The 18,864-nt window shown below is 26.4% G+C and overlaps 1 protein-coding gene across 1 annotated transcript; it reads right to left on the bottom strand.

Annotated features, from left to right (window-relative positions):
* Positions 1-3,982: 3,982 nt before the first annotated feature.
* On the bottom strand, positions 3,983-18,100 carry LOC119685538. Its single transcript, XM_038099843.1, has 15 exons — positions 17,980-18,100; positions 17,496-17,662; positions 12,062-12,299; positions 11,803-12,010; positions 11,442-11,727; positions 11,288-11,349; positions 10,950-11,223; positions 8,997-9,391; positions 8,816-8,931; positions 8,053-8,754; positions 7,878-7,983; positions 6,066-6,342; positions 5,672-5,864; positions 4,718-5,611; positions 3,983-4,029 (listed from the first exon to the last, which is right to left on the bottom strand). Exons 1-15 carry the CDS (start codon positions 18,032-18,034, stop codon positions 3,983-3,985), a joined length of 4,020 nt encoding a protein of 1,339 aa, XP_037955771.1. The 5' UTR covers positions 18,035-18,100.
* Positions 18,101-18,864: the final 764 nt, after the last annotated feature.

Here is an 18,864-nt window from a genome sequence, read left to right as displayed (position 1 = left end):
TATTTTATTAACATTAATAGTTATTTTATATAGCATCGATTTAAATTTAATTTTATTTCATAAATTAATTTAATTGTATTATTATAATATAATAAAATATACGCTTTTATCGTCGATTTTCCTGTACCATTTTTAAGATAAGCATATTATAGAAGTATGAAACTTCTATAGAAACTATATATTTCTTCATAGAAAACCTTGTTTATTTTGTAATCTTTTATTACATGTTAATTTTTTTATACAAATATTTAAAAAAATTTGATTTTTACTTTCAATTGCTATTTATTAAGCGATTAAACTGTTTTGCCCCGGTTTTAAAGTAGTTGAATCTTACTTCCTCTCTATTTCGAAATATTATTTCGTAACTGTAAATCTTACAGGTCTTCACGATTGTTTTTGATTGCTCAATGTTAAACATATGACATTAAGATCTCTGGCTATAGAATGGAATATATATTTGTTTTTTGAAAAAAAATACATTTTTTTACGATGATATAATTAATTTTATTTCAGAAAAACAGATTTTTAAATATTTATTTTCAAATATATTACACATATATATTTCAAAACAAAACTACTCTCTTAAAAATTATATTAAAAAAGTTTTTTACTTTTAATAAAAAAAACAGTTAATATCTTATTATATACAATAAATATGAATTAACAATTGGAAAACGCTCTTGTTTTGATAAGAAAATATAATTTTTTATAAATAAAGTTTGTAGGAAATACATATTTGTTTAGAGAAAAAGAAGTAGCTTAAAATTTCTATCTGTAATATTAAAATAGTTTTCTTTTTTTTTTTTTGATTATAATCAATTATTACGTATTTATAGATATATAAAAATTTTCCAATTTTAATTAAAAAAATATGATGTAATATAATATATGACAACAATACAATAGTTCTATGTTAAATTTCTTTGAATTTATATTATCGGACACGAAAGAGAATAGTTTGTTAAGAGGTAGAAAGGTAGGGAAGACTCGAAATGAGACCTCGAAAGGTCTTCGTATTCTGGCAGCGGTCTTTGCAAGAGTAAAAGTTGAATAGAATAAAAATTAATGATAAATTAATTAATTCAAATTTGTAAAAACTGAGCAATTATTTCTAACTTAATTTTAATACGGCGCCAACGTAAATGTATTGATATACTATACTGTATTTTTAAAAATTTTAAAATATATATTTATATATAATATATATGTTTTTTATATATTTGAATTTTAATATTAGACAAAATTTATTTAACATTGATTTATTTAAATATATTTATATAATATACACATATATATACATGTATATACAGTCAAACTTCCATAACTCGAACTTCTATAACTCGAATTTCTCTATAACTCGAATAAAAATATTGCAACGTGCCAATAGAAATATGGGAAAGTGCATTCTATAAATCGAATTTTTGTTTTAAATATGAATCCAATTTAGAATTGGCATTTCTTCCGCCGAATATGATCTCTAAATTGCAATCGCTTGATCGGGGAGTAATTTAAAACTTAAAGTGAATTTCAACTATCGCAACAGAATTAAAAAAGAAGCACTAAAGTGTATACCTAGAAGCAAACAAAAAGCAGTATATTACACTTATAGATTGCATAAATCATGTAACAAAAACTTGATATATTGATGTAAGTAGTCAAACGATAGCGCGCTGCTTTAAAAAAGCTGGATTTTCATAAATCGAACCTTTTTTTTAGCAAAATGTACTTCGAGTTATGGAAGTTTGACTGAATATAAGCTATAATTTTAAAACTAATTGATTTTGTTTCAACACTGCTGTTGTTAATGAGTTAAGTCCAGAAAATAATTACTTATGCATAACTATAATAAGGGAACTTACGCCTTGCGACTTTCCACCACATTTTTACTAAAATTTAATTCTATACTTCATGTGGTAGCGATTAGAAGCTGTTTTTGATTTCACCACGAAAGAAATAAAAGAAAACGAATTACCACGAATTACAAATGACAAAATGAAAAAACTTTTTTGAAAGACTTTTATGCCAGAATAGCTTAATTCTTACAAACGGTCTTCCGGTCGATCTTACGAAAGACTTTTTACCGATCTTTGCCAGAATTACCATTTGCTCTAGTTTTAAAAATTATTAAAGAAAATTAATCAATTATTATACTCAATTTAATAAATTTCACTCCAAAACTTTATTTTTAAGACTTAAAAAATGATTAATAATAACAGGCTTTAATATGTTTAGTATAAAATTAAATGATATGAAAAAAAATTAATTAATAACACAAAAATTGTTGATTGACTAATGTTTTTAGAATTAAAAATTAAATTTTAAATAATATTTATAAATAATGGTTTATTTTTATATGCTTTAATCGCTAGGTTTTAATTATGTCCTTTCGTAATAGAATAATAAAAATAAACATGATTTTCTCTTTTTATCAGTTCATATGACACAGTAATAGATATCTCCTAGTTGATATTATATTGTATTACAACCAAAGTATAAGAGTATAGGATACTTTTAACTTCTGGAGCTAAAATATAATATAATATAAGATATAATATAAACATAAGAATTTACTGCTTACATCAATACAAATGAACATATTTAACTAAAAATCTAAGCTAGCATATAAAGGAAATACTTAAGCTTACCAATTTACTAGTCTGAATAATAATAAACAATAAATATATTTTATATTAATTTGGGCAAGCATTTTGTATAAGTTTCAACTTTTGTAAGACGTAAGACATAGATTTTTCTGATCTAACAGGCAGGCGGACTGACGGGCAACAAGACAGATGCACACCATTAAATACCAATTACTAAATTTGGTTTGTAATGTTAATCAAGATTCATCGTTTGCCTAAAATCAGAATAAATCTCTTATTGTCACAAATTCGGAACCAGTAAACCGATTCTAACAAGGTTTAAGAAAACAATTAAGTGAAAAAAATGTTATTATAGAACAACAATAGGAATTTAAAATAAAGAACTCGGCAGACTTCAACTAGCAAAAGAAGTTTCTTTTTCAGTAAGAGAAAATCAACAAATCTGGTAATATGGAATATTGATAAGAGTTTCCATAAATTTTAGATTGCAAGTTGAACTAATTTCTAATATAAAACTAACTCACTCTTTCAACTCGAATTAATAAAGTAGATGAAAGTTTTGTAGAGAATAAACAAACTCAGTTTTAAGCAGTGAACCACCTATGCACAACTTCAGAAATATAATCAGGTGTTGTACAAATCTTTCATTTATCCCAAATTAACACAAGATCAACAACTATCTCACTGTATGTGGACGTTGCATACATTATGCATTCAGCAAAAATTTTAAACAAAATCCTAACAGATCCTAATAGATAACATATTGGAAGGGGATAACACAGTGATCACCTGGGGCTTCCAAGAAATTAACGCGAAAGGTATATTTATGAAAAATGAAAGCGTGCTGAACAACATTGAACAAACGTTGCTCAAACAAATGATTAATACCATTAATAGTATGGTTGGGTGACTGCCTTTTCCACCATTATGCAAATACAAGTTTGTCACAATACAATCTGACAAAATTTTGTTACAACAAAATAATGGATAACTAAAGTCTCAAAAATAGACTCCATGGAACTCTTAACAAAATAACAGAGTACTCGATTGAAGATATATCGGTATATAAACAAAACCAACACATACAATCACACATGGTAACCACACATCTCAAAACAAAACTTCACGTATATGGTTTATATGCAAAGAAGACACAGAGGAACATTCAAATATATACTTGGAGAATATCCTTCCTTCCCTTATGCAATATACAAAAAGAATTTTCCACAAAAAATTGTACCACGCACCAGAGTGGTCAAACATCGAATTGGAAAGGATTGAGACTTCTTGATTCAATTAAAGTGAAAGAAATTCTTCGGTGATTGTGATTAGTGTAAGATACAATAGAGTGCCTGATCTGATCTTTATAATAAAATAGTTTATATGACCTCTGGCGGTGGAATACCATGTACAAATACCGTTTTAGCTTTCATGAAAATTTCAGAATTTGGTAAAATAACAATCTGCATATTTATAACTTGAAATATGCTACTTCATTATAAACAGATTTTAAAATTTTTGATATATTCCGGTATTCATATAAAACGGTATGATATAGTAAAAATTTAATTTTTTTATAACTCATATTTGTATGTATACGTTTATGAATTATAAAAAAATCCCTTGATAGTAAATGATAAAATTTTATCATTTCTATTAAAACTTAAAACTAAAAATAATAATGTTAAGAAATAATAAATTAAAAAAATATTAATATTAAAAAATAAATAAAATAAAAGCAAAATAAGAATAAAAGATAAAATAAAAAATTAAGAAAATATCAAAATAAGAATATATTAAAAATTTTAAAGCATTAAAAAAAATATAATATTAATAATATTAATAAAACATAAAATATAAAAATAAATATATCAAAATAGGATAACATTAAAAAAGATAATATTTAAAACTAATAACAATAAAAATAATATTTAATTTTAATATTTCAAATATTATATTAAAAAATAAGTAAATTAAAATGAAATAATGTAATAAATGAAAATGAAAAAAATAAAATAAAATAATGAAATAAAATAATAAAATAAAATGAAAAAAATAACAGAAAAATTAAGAAATAATAAAATTAAAAAATAATTATGATATAACACAATTACTTTTTTTTTTGGTTTCTTTTTGAATACTTTGTATATTCCGATTCGTGACATTTACGTCATACGAGTATGAAGGTTGAACAACAGTTGTCGAAGTTGTGTACTTTGTCGGAGTAGTTTTTAAATTATTAGAAGCAGCAGATAAACTATACGAGAATGGAATAGTAGTAACATGTTTATTCTGTATTAAGAAAGAACTATCCTGTACAAATGCAGCACCATTTGTAGAGGTTGCACAAGAATTTCTTGAGGTTGGAGTTGTTGCAGTCGTAGTTGTGTAGGAAGTAGAAGGGCTATGGGTACTACGACTTCTACTGGTTTCACGGTCTGAGGTATGAACTGTTGTTAATTTATTGTTCTGAATTGGTATCGCAGACTTAGTCATTGTTGCGTTTGAAATTTTCGAATCATGTGAAATAATATTTCCATTTAAAGTAGTTCGTACCGACAAAGATTTTTCTGGTTTTAATGTTTTAGAGGAAGAAGTTCCAATATCAAGTATCAATGATCGCTGGCTATTACTATTTTGTAAATAAGACTCTGAAGTGAAAGCTTTTGCTTCACACATTGAATTGGAAATTTCAATATTTCGATCACATAACAATTTGTCATTCGAATGCGACAAAAACGGATTTATCTTTGCAGTATTAGACTTAACTTGTGTTTTCATGTCCGTACCGGATTTGGAGGAAGATGCTGCTTTAAGTAAGGTGTTTTGGGCTGATATTCCTAAATTTTTTAAATGATTTTCAATCTGTTTAGTATCTGTAACAGATTTAGTATTTTTAGATTTTAAGGCAGTTGGCACTTTTGGCAGAGTGCTTAACAGCGTATCTAGTGCTTCAATTGAATTTTTAGGATTTGAGTTCCTTATTTGGTTTTTGTTATTTGAAGGATCTAAAAATTGTTGAATGTTATAAATTTTTTTAAAGTATTATATACAAAATTAAAACTTACGTTTCACATTATTTTTAACTTTATTGTGAGGCTTCACAACAATTGTATCATCGTAAACTGCAGCACCAACACGTGTCCCGTGTTCAATGCATCTTTCCTGGATAAATTTTAAATCTGTACTTTTTTCCAAAGTTTTAGGATTACCAATTAAAATAAGTAAGGATTTTGCACGAGATATTGTGACGTTAATACGCTGTGTATTTCAAATAAAACATTTTATTAAAACTTGTTTAAAAATCTATTAAACATTTTAAATTCAAACTCAAACTCAAATAAATAACCCATTTAATAAAATAAAATTGCTTAAGAATATAAATAAAATATATATATAGTCTTCTAAAAATTTAGTACTTTAAAATTTTATAATAGTTCTAATTTCATAAAATTTACTTACATTCGGATTATCCAGAAAACCTAAATCATTTGTAAATGATCGTACAAATGAGACTATAATTATTTCCTTTTCTCTTCCTTGAAAATATTCCACGGAGCCCATTTCAATGTTTTGAAAACATAATTTTTTTAATTCTTCCTTTATGTACAAGTATTGCTTCTTATACGGTGATATAATACCGATATCTTCCTCGTTGATAGATTTTCCATTGATGCCGAAATAAATCAAATCCTTAACGTAATCAATGACAACTTCACTTTCAGTTGTGTTTAAAAAACTATAAGTAAATTTATTTTTATTATTATATCAATATTATACCATATTGTTTAAATTTAATTTTAAAATTTGTGAATATATATAAATTAATTTATATATCATTTCTCGATTGAATTAGAGCAAATGTCTCTTATGTGCAAATTTTACTGATATGAGAAAAAGACTACCTATCCAATTTGCAGTGACAAAAAAATGGACTATGAGAAGGCAAATAAGAAGACAATGAAGACAATGTAGTCATCGACTACGACTTGTTTTGTATTGAGTTCGTATCTTGATTGGAATTCGCACTGTAGTGTTCGTAATAAATATTACTTCCTTTCTGAAATAATGCAAATCAACTGTAACGCTTAAGAGAGGAAACTGTCTGAAATTGCGGTATTTGTCCTTAATTCCACTCTTTCCCACCACCACAGTGCTCAGGTTTTATCCTTATATGTATTGGTCACCCGAGAGAAGTCAGCCATGGAGTTGCAAGATGCAATCTCATATAGTGAGTTCGAATCATTGACTGTGTTTCATTTATATACATTCTGACTCCCTTTTTCGTATATTCGACTCCATCTGATTCATACAAACAGCTGACAGCACTTATATTGATTTATACTCTGCTTATATGATACTCATAAAATCCGACATTCAATTCATCACAACTCGTCACAATCATATCAAAATTTACTGTCCATATAATTTACTACTTAAACAATCCCTAATTTTATGCACATAAAATATTTGAGAACACAAACAAAATACATACATTTACAATGCAAACAACAACCACACACACCAAAAGCATTAAACTAAACACAAAAATATTTTGCGTAGCAAACAACACAATTTTTACGAATGCTACAAGTGATCGAGTCATTCATTTTCGGTGAGTACATTTATACTCACCTGAGTATATGCTTTGATTCATGAGTCACGTATTCTTGTGAAGCTGATTTATTAGCACCGGCATTCGTTAGCGAACTTACTTATGAATCATTTCTGTGGCGAATGTGAATGCATGTAAATAGTGTATGAGAAAAACATTTATACGCATTTAGATTTGGTTTTTTAAGAGTGTACTCTGAGTGTTAATGTATTCGTATTTATAATTATTTTTTTTAACTGCCTAAAAAGATCTGCCCAAGCTACAACAATAATAACAACAACATGTTAGATATTATATATCTTTTTCATGTTCTTTTATAAGTCTTTTCAGAGGCAATTTGTGAGAATCGCTAATTAATTAAAATCGCTATTATGATCCAGATCTGTGTGTTGGGTTCCTGTTTGAAGAGTAATGCAACATATTTGCACTATATTTACTTAACTGGACCTCTGTCTGTTGTATGTTATTATGTCACAAATTAATCGACATTTATTGTAGTTAATAACTTTAAGTTGTCACAATATGAAAAAAAGGTTCATGTAACATATTATCATGAATGGATAGGTTATTTACTTTGCTTTAATGGCTTATAAATCCTAAATTTTTTTGTAGCTGAGATTTTGACTTTGCATTCAACAAAAAGATGTTAATAGTCTTACCTTAAAGAGTTATTGTCTCGACTGCAGTTTCCAAAAACAGAATGAAATATTATAGGATATTCCTTATTTGGACTTTTATGCCATTTCTGGCACATAAAATATACATCTGAAAAAGAAATAATATTTACACTTGAAACATATAAATAAATCAATATACATATATATTCTATAATACCAGTTTTAGGTTGTGCTAACAATTGTTTGTCATAATACATTGTACTAAATAGATCTACAATTTGAGGATGACATCGGAAATTGCGCTTTAGTTGAATTTGTATCGATTTATTATATTTTTTATTTTCATCATTATTGTAGCATTCACGATTTAGTAAGCGTTCCATTAACGAGATGCTAAGACCCATGTCAACTGCACGTTGGGATTTTATAACAGATCTCAACTGTTTATGATCACCAGATAATATTAGACGAGTTGTTTTTGTTACAATTCCGACAATGCCTACTAATGTTTCTGGTTCCGTTGAAGTTGCAGCTTCGTCGATAAAAACATGTGTGAATACCCCATTGCCTTTACTATTTTTGCCAAATCCTCCAGTTGATAGTTTGCCCGCAATTGTTAATGTGCAAATTATAATGCGAAACTGGTGCAAGGAAGCAATGTCAGGATAGAAATGGAATTTGTACATATTGGAGTAATCCAGCAAAGAGTCATCCAATTCATATCGCTTATCCTCGTTTGATTTAGAATAAATTCTAATTAGGAGGTGAGACTGTTCAACAGTAGATATGACTTTTAACAGTCGACTAGCAATTTCATCACATGCGCTATTGGAACCTGCAGTAATAAGAATTTTTGTATCTGATGTTTTAAGAACCAATTGCAAAATAGCTTCAACTAAAAGTGTTGTTTTCCCAGTGCCTGAAAGAAAAGTTTCGCGGTCATCTCTCTAATTAGCAAAACATATTTCTTATTCACAAACCTGGTGGTCCGGAAATAATATATGGAGCATTTGTGTGTGTAATATTGACTATATTTTCTACAGCGTCTTTTTGTTCTAGATTTTCGGATACGTTCTTATTGAAGAAATCGATGCTTCTAAAGAAAGATATATGTTTAATAAAATATTTTGAATTCCAAAATTTTATATTATTTTCACTTACTTTATATGAGAAGTTGATGTTATTTGTATTTTAGTTGGAAAAAGAATATCTTCAAAATTTTTATTTAATTTTCCGTTACTAGTAAGCAAATCCAAAGCCCTGTGTTGATATCGAATTGGCATTCGAGATGGTCGAATGAAAACCATGTATAATGCATCATTGGGTATGGGAGAACGCATAGAAACTTTAATTCGCTTATTGAATACTTCATTAATAATGCCAATATGAATAATTCTCATTTTATTGTTAGCCCTTAACTCAAAATTCGTTTGCATTAGCAAGTTAATTATCTTATCTTGTGTAGTGTAGTTCTTAAGATCTTTTTCGTTTATTACGACGACTTCATCATAAGGAGATATCTGTCCGCTATTGGCTATGCGTTGAGGTAATTGCAACTGTAAGATAGCAAATTAGTAAGTATATTAAATAATTTATAATTTCATGGCAAAGTATATCTAGTCTACGATTTCATAACATTTACAGAAAACGTTTTTTTTTGGGCCATTCATGTACGAACTAATAAAACCAAAGAATATCTGAAGCTGATTAAAAAAATTAATTAATTAAAATACAGTTAAACCTCTCTATAACAAACCTCCCTATAAAGAATTTCTCTCTATCAGAAATTTTATTGAAAACGCAGCGATTTTTCAAATATTTTCATAAATATAAACCTCTATATAGTGCCTCTCTATAATAGGAAAAGGCACATAATGTTGTGAAAGTAAAATTTTTTGAATGAGTGATCACCAAACATGTGTGTTTGCTCTCGCTTTTAATACGAGAGGAAGGGAATTTTTAGAGAGGTATAGTAATTTTTGAGTCAATTAACTTGTTTGAAGAGTTCCTTGACAAGGAAAAAATTAAAATGTCCAAATAAGCAAGTATATCAGACTTTTCTCGAGTTAAATAAAATATAAATTATAAGAATTTAATATATAAATAATAATATATAAAATAGTAACTAATAAAAAATAATTTTTCTATATACAAACGAATATATGATTAACGTTTTTAATGATATATATATATATGTTTATTTGAATAAACATGAATTAAATATATTATTAAAATAAATATGTAAAATGCAAGCAAAAAGCCAAACAAAAAAAAATATGTTTAACCTTTCTATAACGACTTCGTTATAGAGAGGTCTGACTGTATGCTTATTTACTCATTTTCTAATTAAAAATGGTTACTTCGTCATATTTAACTTCAATAAATTTATTTCTATTGTATAAATTTATATATATACCTATGCATCCAAAATAAATTCAAATATTTGAAGTGTCTTCAGATTTAGACTTTAAATTAAATCAAATTTAATGGGCACTAAAGTTACACTTAATTTATTACTTTCTATAGTGCTGAACTGATATAAATCGATACTTTTTCGGTTCAATTCCCGTTTTCGCTGCGACAAAAATATCATTTTTGTGTATTGGTTTTAGTTCCAGTTCAGTTCTAAAACGTGATTTTAAAATTATTTTTACTATTTTAGTTCTTCCGTGGAATACAATTTTAGACACTGATGAGGAAAACTAAATAATAATCTTATAAAAGCATGTGTCTTCACGGTACAATCATATATTATTCAATTTTAATCGATCTATAAGAAATTTCAAAAATATTGCAAGCTAAACTTCGAAAGAAAAACCAACCCAATAAATTAAATAAAACCTTCGATCAATAAAGACAGCAACATGATCTAGAAAACAACAGTATTTATAAATTTCAATAAATATTAAGATCGATTTACTTCGATAGATTTCGACATTACGTAAATATAGTTAAAAATATTTTGTAAATTGTTTTTAAGATCATCAATGGGCTTATATAACATAATACGCTTTTTAACATATATAATATCTTTTAAATAATAAATACATTAAATAATTTATACATTTGTCCCACAGATAGATAGATATATATGTAACAAAATATATCAATTACCTTTAGTGTAAAATCCATCTGTCGTTTCTTTAATGGCACTTTACTTTGTGCATACCGTAAATATTCGAATAGCGTGTCCACATCATCCATGTAAAGTAGAGTACGTAGAACTTGACATATATTGTTTTCATTTAGTGTTTTATTATTATTTATGTACTCATCGAACTGTGGACAGTTTTGACGCAAAGAATCCAAATAATTCACACTTCTCATGGCTGTACGCACCTCAACTATTGGAATGTAGCTGCCTAACAATACTATCTCCTTGAATGTACTATATTAAAAATGAAACAAATATTATAATTAATCTGATAGTCAAAATAAATTTCAAAACTTACACTTTATCAGTTAAACGATATGGATTAAGCATTATAGAAGGAGTTGGAAACTCCTCGTACCGCTAAAATATTTCAAGATATATTTTAAACATGTCCTCAATTTAATTATAATAAATCACCAAAAAATAATAATAAATAAATAATAATAAATTACCAAAAAATGATGTTGTTCGATATATATATCGCCTTCATAACGATAACAAATCATAATGGGCTGTTCGACATATATACGAAATATGTTGGAGTCAACGTAGAATGTGTCACAACCGTTCTCTGGCATTTCATATGGTACTGAAGCATTTTTAATGTAACTAAAACATTTCGACTGTACTATTATTATTTTTTCAATAGTAATTCTTTTTAAGCTTGTCTTCAATGTAAATAAAAAAAATTGTGAATTTTTGCACAGCTGGTACGACAGCGTTATATTTGAATTATCGCTACATATATAAAAATACATATTAAAAATATTTCATCAAATATATGTAATTTAATTTAATTTCTTTTAAACTTACAACTTTTCATATGTTTCAAGAATTTCAAAATCAGTTTCATCGCCATGTTTTTGAACATGTTTCTCGAATTCACCATGACTGGAGAAATTTTCTTGACATATATAACAACCCATATTTGTCATATGATAATTTTGAATGGATGTTTGTTTTTTTTTTCCTTCATAATTTAAAACATGATGTTTGCTGTTTGGATCAACTTCTTGAATAGCTGTTCAAATTCAAATATTAGTGTAATTCAAAAGGTAAAAATTTTACATACCCGATAAGGCAGGATCCAAACCCTGATCACTTTTAGTTCCACTAATCTCTTTAGAATCTAACGACATATCAAAAATATTTCCATTTAGACCAGAGTTGTCGCCAGAAATACGGTTTTCGTCCATCTTTTCAATTATTTTACGTCGAAAATCAAATAGATCATTTCGACTTATTTTATAGTGTAAACTCCGAGGTGGAGTGTATCTAAGAAATTTTTCTTTACGAAGTAAAAAATCCAGCTATGAATAAAAATGATTGTTGATATATTATTTCTTTATATGTTATTATCAAATTTTTAATTGTAATTAAAATGTACAATGCTGTGTCTATTTATATTATAATTATATTAAATGTTTTTAAAATTGAAAATGTATATAGATAATTCGAGCAAAAATTTTTTTTAATATTATTCTTTCGTTTTTTAGTGATGTTAGTTGTCATTTTGACTCTTATACTGAGCAGTAACTGATTGCATTAGCGTAGTAACGGTGTTAAATTCGTAATTTTTGTGAATTCAGTTTAACAAGGTAAGGCAGTATATAGTCAATGTAATCATAATGATTTAATTACTTTAGTAAATAATGTATGTAACTTTTATTGTCATGTATTGATTGACAGCAAGGTAGCTAAGCAAAAATTAGTGCTAAGATTAGTAATATCTTACATTAACTAAAAATAGTTATAATAATTATTTATATTAAAAACGTTTATTAATATTATTTAGGATTACAAAATAGTATTTACTATGAATTTCTTCTTCAGCAATACAAACAATATAAAAAAATTAAGGTCCAGCATTCACTTTATACTTCCTTCAGTCATATTGTAAGTATCTAATAAAATTCTGTCAAAACAAAAAAATTTAGAACAAACTTTGAAATAAGAGAATAAAGTATAGCTTTGGACTAATACAATTTTTGCTCTAATACAACATGAGCTAAGTTGAAGCTTTCGTAAATTCTTTATTTCTCTATTAAAATAATAAATTATTCCACAAAGAACCATGTCTATTCTATTTTCTTTATAAAATCCATCAAATTTTTATGGTTTATGTTTGAACACCCTAATAAGAGAAAGAATTAAAATACTTACATATACGCCTACCCAGAGCATCATATTCAGTTGAATAGGATATAGATTTTTCAAATACCCGTTTACAATATCTATTATATACATTAATTATAAACTTTTTACTTTCAGTATTGGAGCGTCATATAATCACTGCTTAATTTAGAGGTTGTGAACACTGTATCACACCCAACGAAGAATGTGTCACAGAAGGAATGCTATCAGTATGGTTATAGCTTATTGATGAACTTCTTGAATTTCAACAAGTGCTAGTTTTATATGGTAGATGAACTTCTCTATAATTTAGCGAATACAATTGGTTTTAAACGTTACATCAAGATTTTGCAGTGAAAAAATTTTTAAAATTCACTTTTACTCTTTGTACTTTTTTCGAATCGAAGAGAACAGTTTATGGTATATGTTGTAAGTATAATTTATATATACAGCATATATGTATGTTAAAAACATGTTCTTAACATAATAATTTTTATGTATAAGCCACCTTAGATACATTGGTAACTGTTTAATGCGCGTATATTGCCGCTTAAAATACTCTACCGCATAAGATTTATGAGAACAAAGTAGGATCGGGCAGAAGAAGAGGGCGACAAAGAAAGCGATAGAAAGCCAGTGTGCATCAGGACTTAGAATAAATGAACATAAGACTAAGTATCAACATTCTTTTAACCTCTGCTTAAAGACTGTTTCCAACAATATTAACCTGCAACCAATAAAGAATACTAGTGCAATGAAAATTATAATAATATTGAAACAAATTTTGTATGTTAGTTAAAAAACTCTTCAGCAATGAATATTAAAAACGTGATTATTATAATAAGTAAATTTATTTAAATAAGTAAGCATGTGTACGTGTGTGTATATTTATTGCAAACAATAGTAATTAATATTAATATAGAAAAGTATATTTACATACATATGCATTTTGATTACTCACTTATTCGAGGTACGGATGTGAACTAATGATTGCAATTTCTAACACAATCCGCTTATCAATCAATTTTTAACTAGAATTTCCACGAACATTTGCTTTTATTTAGGAACGGGACTTTCCCTTGTAATATTTTTTTACTAAAATTTAATAAGTGCAAAACTATTTTACATTAACAATGTTATTATCTTTAGTTGTTTTATAATTAGTTTCGTTAATTTTAACTGTATGTGTTTTGATATACAATATGCATTTTGAAAAAACGAATACTGAATAATGACTCAATGTAATTCAATTCAAATAGTATATTCTGTTGACAATAATCGACGTATTCGACGTATTATTCTTGAAAAAACTTACATCGCTATTGTGCTACCTTACACTAAATTTAAAAACTTTTGCCAAAAATGTTATTGTTTAAACATTCATAACCATTTGGATGCACTATAGTTTCCTTATCAAGTTCATTATAACCATAGCCCTTTTTTGTTTTTTTTTTAATTGCTGCATTTATTGATTAAGCATGATTCAATCAATACATTTTAAGTTCTTGATCTAAGTTCTTGATTATCTAGATTATCTAATCTAGCTTGATTATCTAATCCAGTTTGATTTGTTGGATCACACGTGTTTATGAGAATGTGCTGATGAGATTTTCCATCAAGTTCATCAGGGAGAATAGCATCATCTTTTTTTTACGTTTTAAGCTGTTCCAATCAATGTGTAACCATAAAAGTGGCAAATTTGTTATTCTACAATATACATATATCACAGATAACAGAATGAATAATATGTAATAATATTTATATACATTGTTTATTTATATTATTGTTTATTTATTATTGTATTATTTTTTTAACTAATGATTTTTTGTTTATTTATAATATGTTTGATTTCGTTAGACGTTAATCCTGTTACTCTGATATATAGAAGAAATGGATTGTTTATACGTTAACATGCATTCTTATTATCCATAAAATAGCGGAGTCTACGTCAATGCATGCGCTTAAACAGTTTATTAAATCAGTAAACAATTCAAGAAATTGGACCCTTCTTTGTAACTTCGGTGTATATATTTTAAGTTGCTGATGAGAAATCAGCGACATACGTATGTGTGTGTACATATATTGTACTTGAATGCAACGTAAACATAAAATATTTGTTTGTGTTTAAAGATTTATTAATTTTAATTTCAAATTTCATAAGCTTTTCACAATTAAGTACTATAATCAAAAAATCCAGAACGATTATATAAACAATTATATATTGCAACTAACTTCAACGATGAGAATTTCAATAACAGATAACATGTAATTTCTTGTTGAAGATAATAACATACATAGTTAAATAACTTGTAAATTAATGAGCAAAATAATTTGTAATTTAATAGATTAAAAAAAAACTATAACTCGAATTTCTCTATAACTCGAATAAAAATATTGTAACGTGCCAATAAAAATATGGGCAAGTGCATTCTATAAGTTGAATTTTTGTTTTAAATATGAATCCAATTTGATATTAGGGGAAGTCCCTTTTTCCAAACCAAATGTTTAACTTTTTCTTTATTATGTTGCTTCTTTGTGCAAATGCTAGTCGCTGACATTTGTGTTTATGCATAGAATTGGTATTTCTTTCGCCAAATATGATCTCTAAATTGCAATCGCTTGATCGGGAAGTAATTTAAAACTTAAAGTAAATTTTAACTAACGCAACAGAATCGTAAAAGAAGCACTAAAGCGTATACCTAGAAGCAAACAAAAAGCAGTATATTACACTTATAGATTACATAAATCATGTAACAAAAACTTGATATATTGATGTAAGTAGTCAAACGATAGCGCACTGCTTTAAAAAAGCTGGATTTAGCCAATTTTCTACATGGGACGAATAGGACGACATATTCCTTTAGTTTTTTTGAATAACATTGATGAAGACTGTGAATTGATGGAAAAAAATTATTAAGCGCCTTTTAAAGTAAATAATATAACTTCCAATGCTATTTTTAATGTTTATATTGGGCTTGACAATAAAATTTGCACATCAAACTTTCCTACAGATAACGGTATTATTGAGCATTATTGCTCTGAATTAGTGGATCTGGTTCTAAGCGCAACGGAAAATGTTGATGAGGATTCGGTGAATGAAATTGTTTATCAGCATTTCAGTAAAGAAGTAGAAGACATTCAAAATTTTGAATTTTTATTTGCAAACGAATGATACTACAACTGGTGATCTCTATAAGGCTTTCAAAAAATTCGAATCTCTTTTTATTGAAAATAAAAAAAGAAATAAAAATCCCAAACACTGATTTCTGAATATTTTATTTCACTATAACATCTGCGCTGTATTTGATTTCAAATAAATAAATAAATATTTTAAAATGTAATTCTAGTTTTTTTTACATCTACAAAAAAAATAAAAAAATTCTCTAACACAAAGTCTCCATAAGTCGAACCATTTCTCTGCAAAATAGTACTTCGAGTTATGAAAGTCCGACTGTATATTGAATTTTTCAGCTCAATCCAAACAGATATAACAGTTACAATTTCGACTTTCATTACAATTCGTGACTACACAAAAATAAATCAGGTATTATTCAAAAAATCTAGTACTTTTGTACTTGATCTACATGTTGTACATCTCAGCTATACAGATCTGTCTAGTTCACTGTTTTGAAGTATTGAAATTGAAGTATTGGATTGGACACACACTGCGTAAGCCTTATGAAAATATCACACATGCTGCACTTACTTGGAACCCTTAGGAGACTAGACGCAGAGGAAGACCAGCAATGACATGGAGAAGGACAGTTTAGCAGGAGACGGGCAATTCGTTTAACGAGTTAAGAGCAAAAACACAAAATAGAAACCAGTAAAAAAGTTTTGTAGACTTCTTAAGCTCCTAACGAAGTATGGAAGTAATAATAAATAAAACAAAAGGATAATTTTAAAGTAAAAAATTTTATAGAATTTTGATAGGAATGATAATGATTCCTCAAATAATAATTTTATAGAAAATTGTGCTTAAGTTACTTATATTTATAAGTACCAAGTTACAATGGAATGTAATCCACATTTTATAATATTTCTTATATGTACTGATATAATTTATAATAAAATTAAAATTACTCATTAATTTACTTTAAAACCTTTTTAAATAAAGAATAAGCAGAGATTGTTTTGTAATAAATTTGTCACAATGGACAACGAAGCAGTAATGGTTATTGATTCCATATTTATATTAAGACAGTGTATTTTTAATAAGCAAATTTTAAGAATTCAATTTTTAAATAACCGACATTAGGCCCAGTTAAATTAAATTTTATTGAACTATAGATTGAAATAATAATTAATTTTAAAAAAGAAATTTTATTTAAGTTATAGAACCATATTGTATGTATAAAGATATATTTACTTACGTTTGTATATTGCAATTTGTATGTTTCGCTTATCGCAGCATTTTCTTTATTCTTAATAAAACTCTGAAATCTAGAACGTGCAATGCGTTTTTCAATTACCCAGCCACTTTCCTTTGAAATCAAGCAAGAATGATACAAATCCATTACAAAACGTCCAATCAGATCAGCTATTCGAAAAAGGGGATTTCTCTGATTATGTATGAATTCAATTAAATGTTTAGTAATTTTTTATATAATATAGCAAATATGAAATATCACTGTAATTATTTTATTTTATATAATTTTAAGATATGTACATTAATAAACATATAATTCTATGCAAATTAAATTTATACTTTAAAAAACTTTTACAGAAATAACTACTGCTTTTTAACTAAGTAGTGTGCTTTTGCGAGCATCTTTAATGTAATAACAAAAATATATATATATAAATATTATATATATTCATTATAATTTATTATATAAATTAAATATATTTTAATACCAATGACTTGGTTCACATCACCAGAATTTAGAATAACATCACCGAATTCCGACATTTTTTACACAATAATATTTTCTTGAATTTTAAAATATTCCACACGAATTTAAAAGAACAAAATCAACTCAACACATCAACGGATCGAACCGAACTAATAACTGTTGAAGTGAGTTAACTTTACGAGCGGTGCAGAGTATCATTTACGTGTGTCATACAAGAGAGAAAAACGTTGTATGACACACATAAATGATAATCTGCACCATTGTTTGGTGAGCAGCTCTCGCCAACATGTTGTGCATGTTAGTTTGTCACCGTAAAACATTCATACGTCATACAAGAGCATTTTTACCTTACAAATTTATCGTAAGCAGATACATGTAGAATTCTAATATAAATTTAATACGTTTTTTTATTATTTTATTATTAATGTATTTATAATTTTTATTATTATTATTATTTATTATTATTAAAATTACACTTATAAATTTGTGTTAAATATTTAATTGTATTTTAATTAAAAATATATAAATTTTTATATAAAAAGTTTTTATAAAAAATTAATATACAATTAAACTTTTAACACAAATTTATAAGAGGTAATTGTAAGTAATTAAAAAAAATATTGCAAATATGTCATAATAACAATTAATTAATAATCTAAATTTAAGATATAATACTTTGTATTCTAAATATACTTTTCTTTGTTAAAACCTGTTATTAAAATAAAAAAATTTTAAATGTTAATAATCTTGAACTAACAAAAACATGGAAATTATCAAATGTCTTGAAAAACAATGAATATATGTAAATTCTTTTATTATTTGTATTGTCTATTTATGGAAAATTTCTTAAAAATTTTTTTTACGATTTTATAATTTTACTTTAAAT

This window comes from Teleopsis dalmanni, chromosome 2 (genome assembly GCF_002237135.1).
Source record: "Teleopsis dalmanni isolate 2A chromosome 2, ASM223713v2, whole genome shotgun sequence".
Classification (NCBI taxonomy): Eukaryota; Metazoa; Arthropoda; class Insecta; order Diptera; family Diopsidae; genus Teleopsis; species Teleopsis dalmanni.
Note: the sequence above shows the minus strand (reverse complement) of the source record. Positions and strands in the feature narration are given on the sequence as shown.

Excerpts from the sequence above, each read along its gene's own strand:
- LOC119685538 (XM_038099843.1), bottom strand. The coding sequence starts at position 18,034 with ATGTCGGAATTCGGTGATGTTATTCTAAATTCTGGTGATGTGAACCAA. Across the intron at positions 12,300-17,495 it reads ACAAATTGCAATATACAAAC|CTGGATTTTTTACTTCGTAA; the intron begins GTAAGTAAATAT and ends TTTTATTCATAG. Across the intron at positions 8,755-8,815 it reads TATTATTTCCGGACCACCAG|GCACTGGGAAAACAACACTT; the intron begins GTTTGTGAATAA and ends CTTTTCTTTCAG.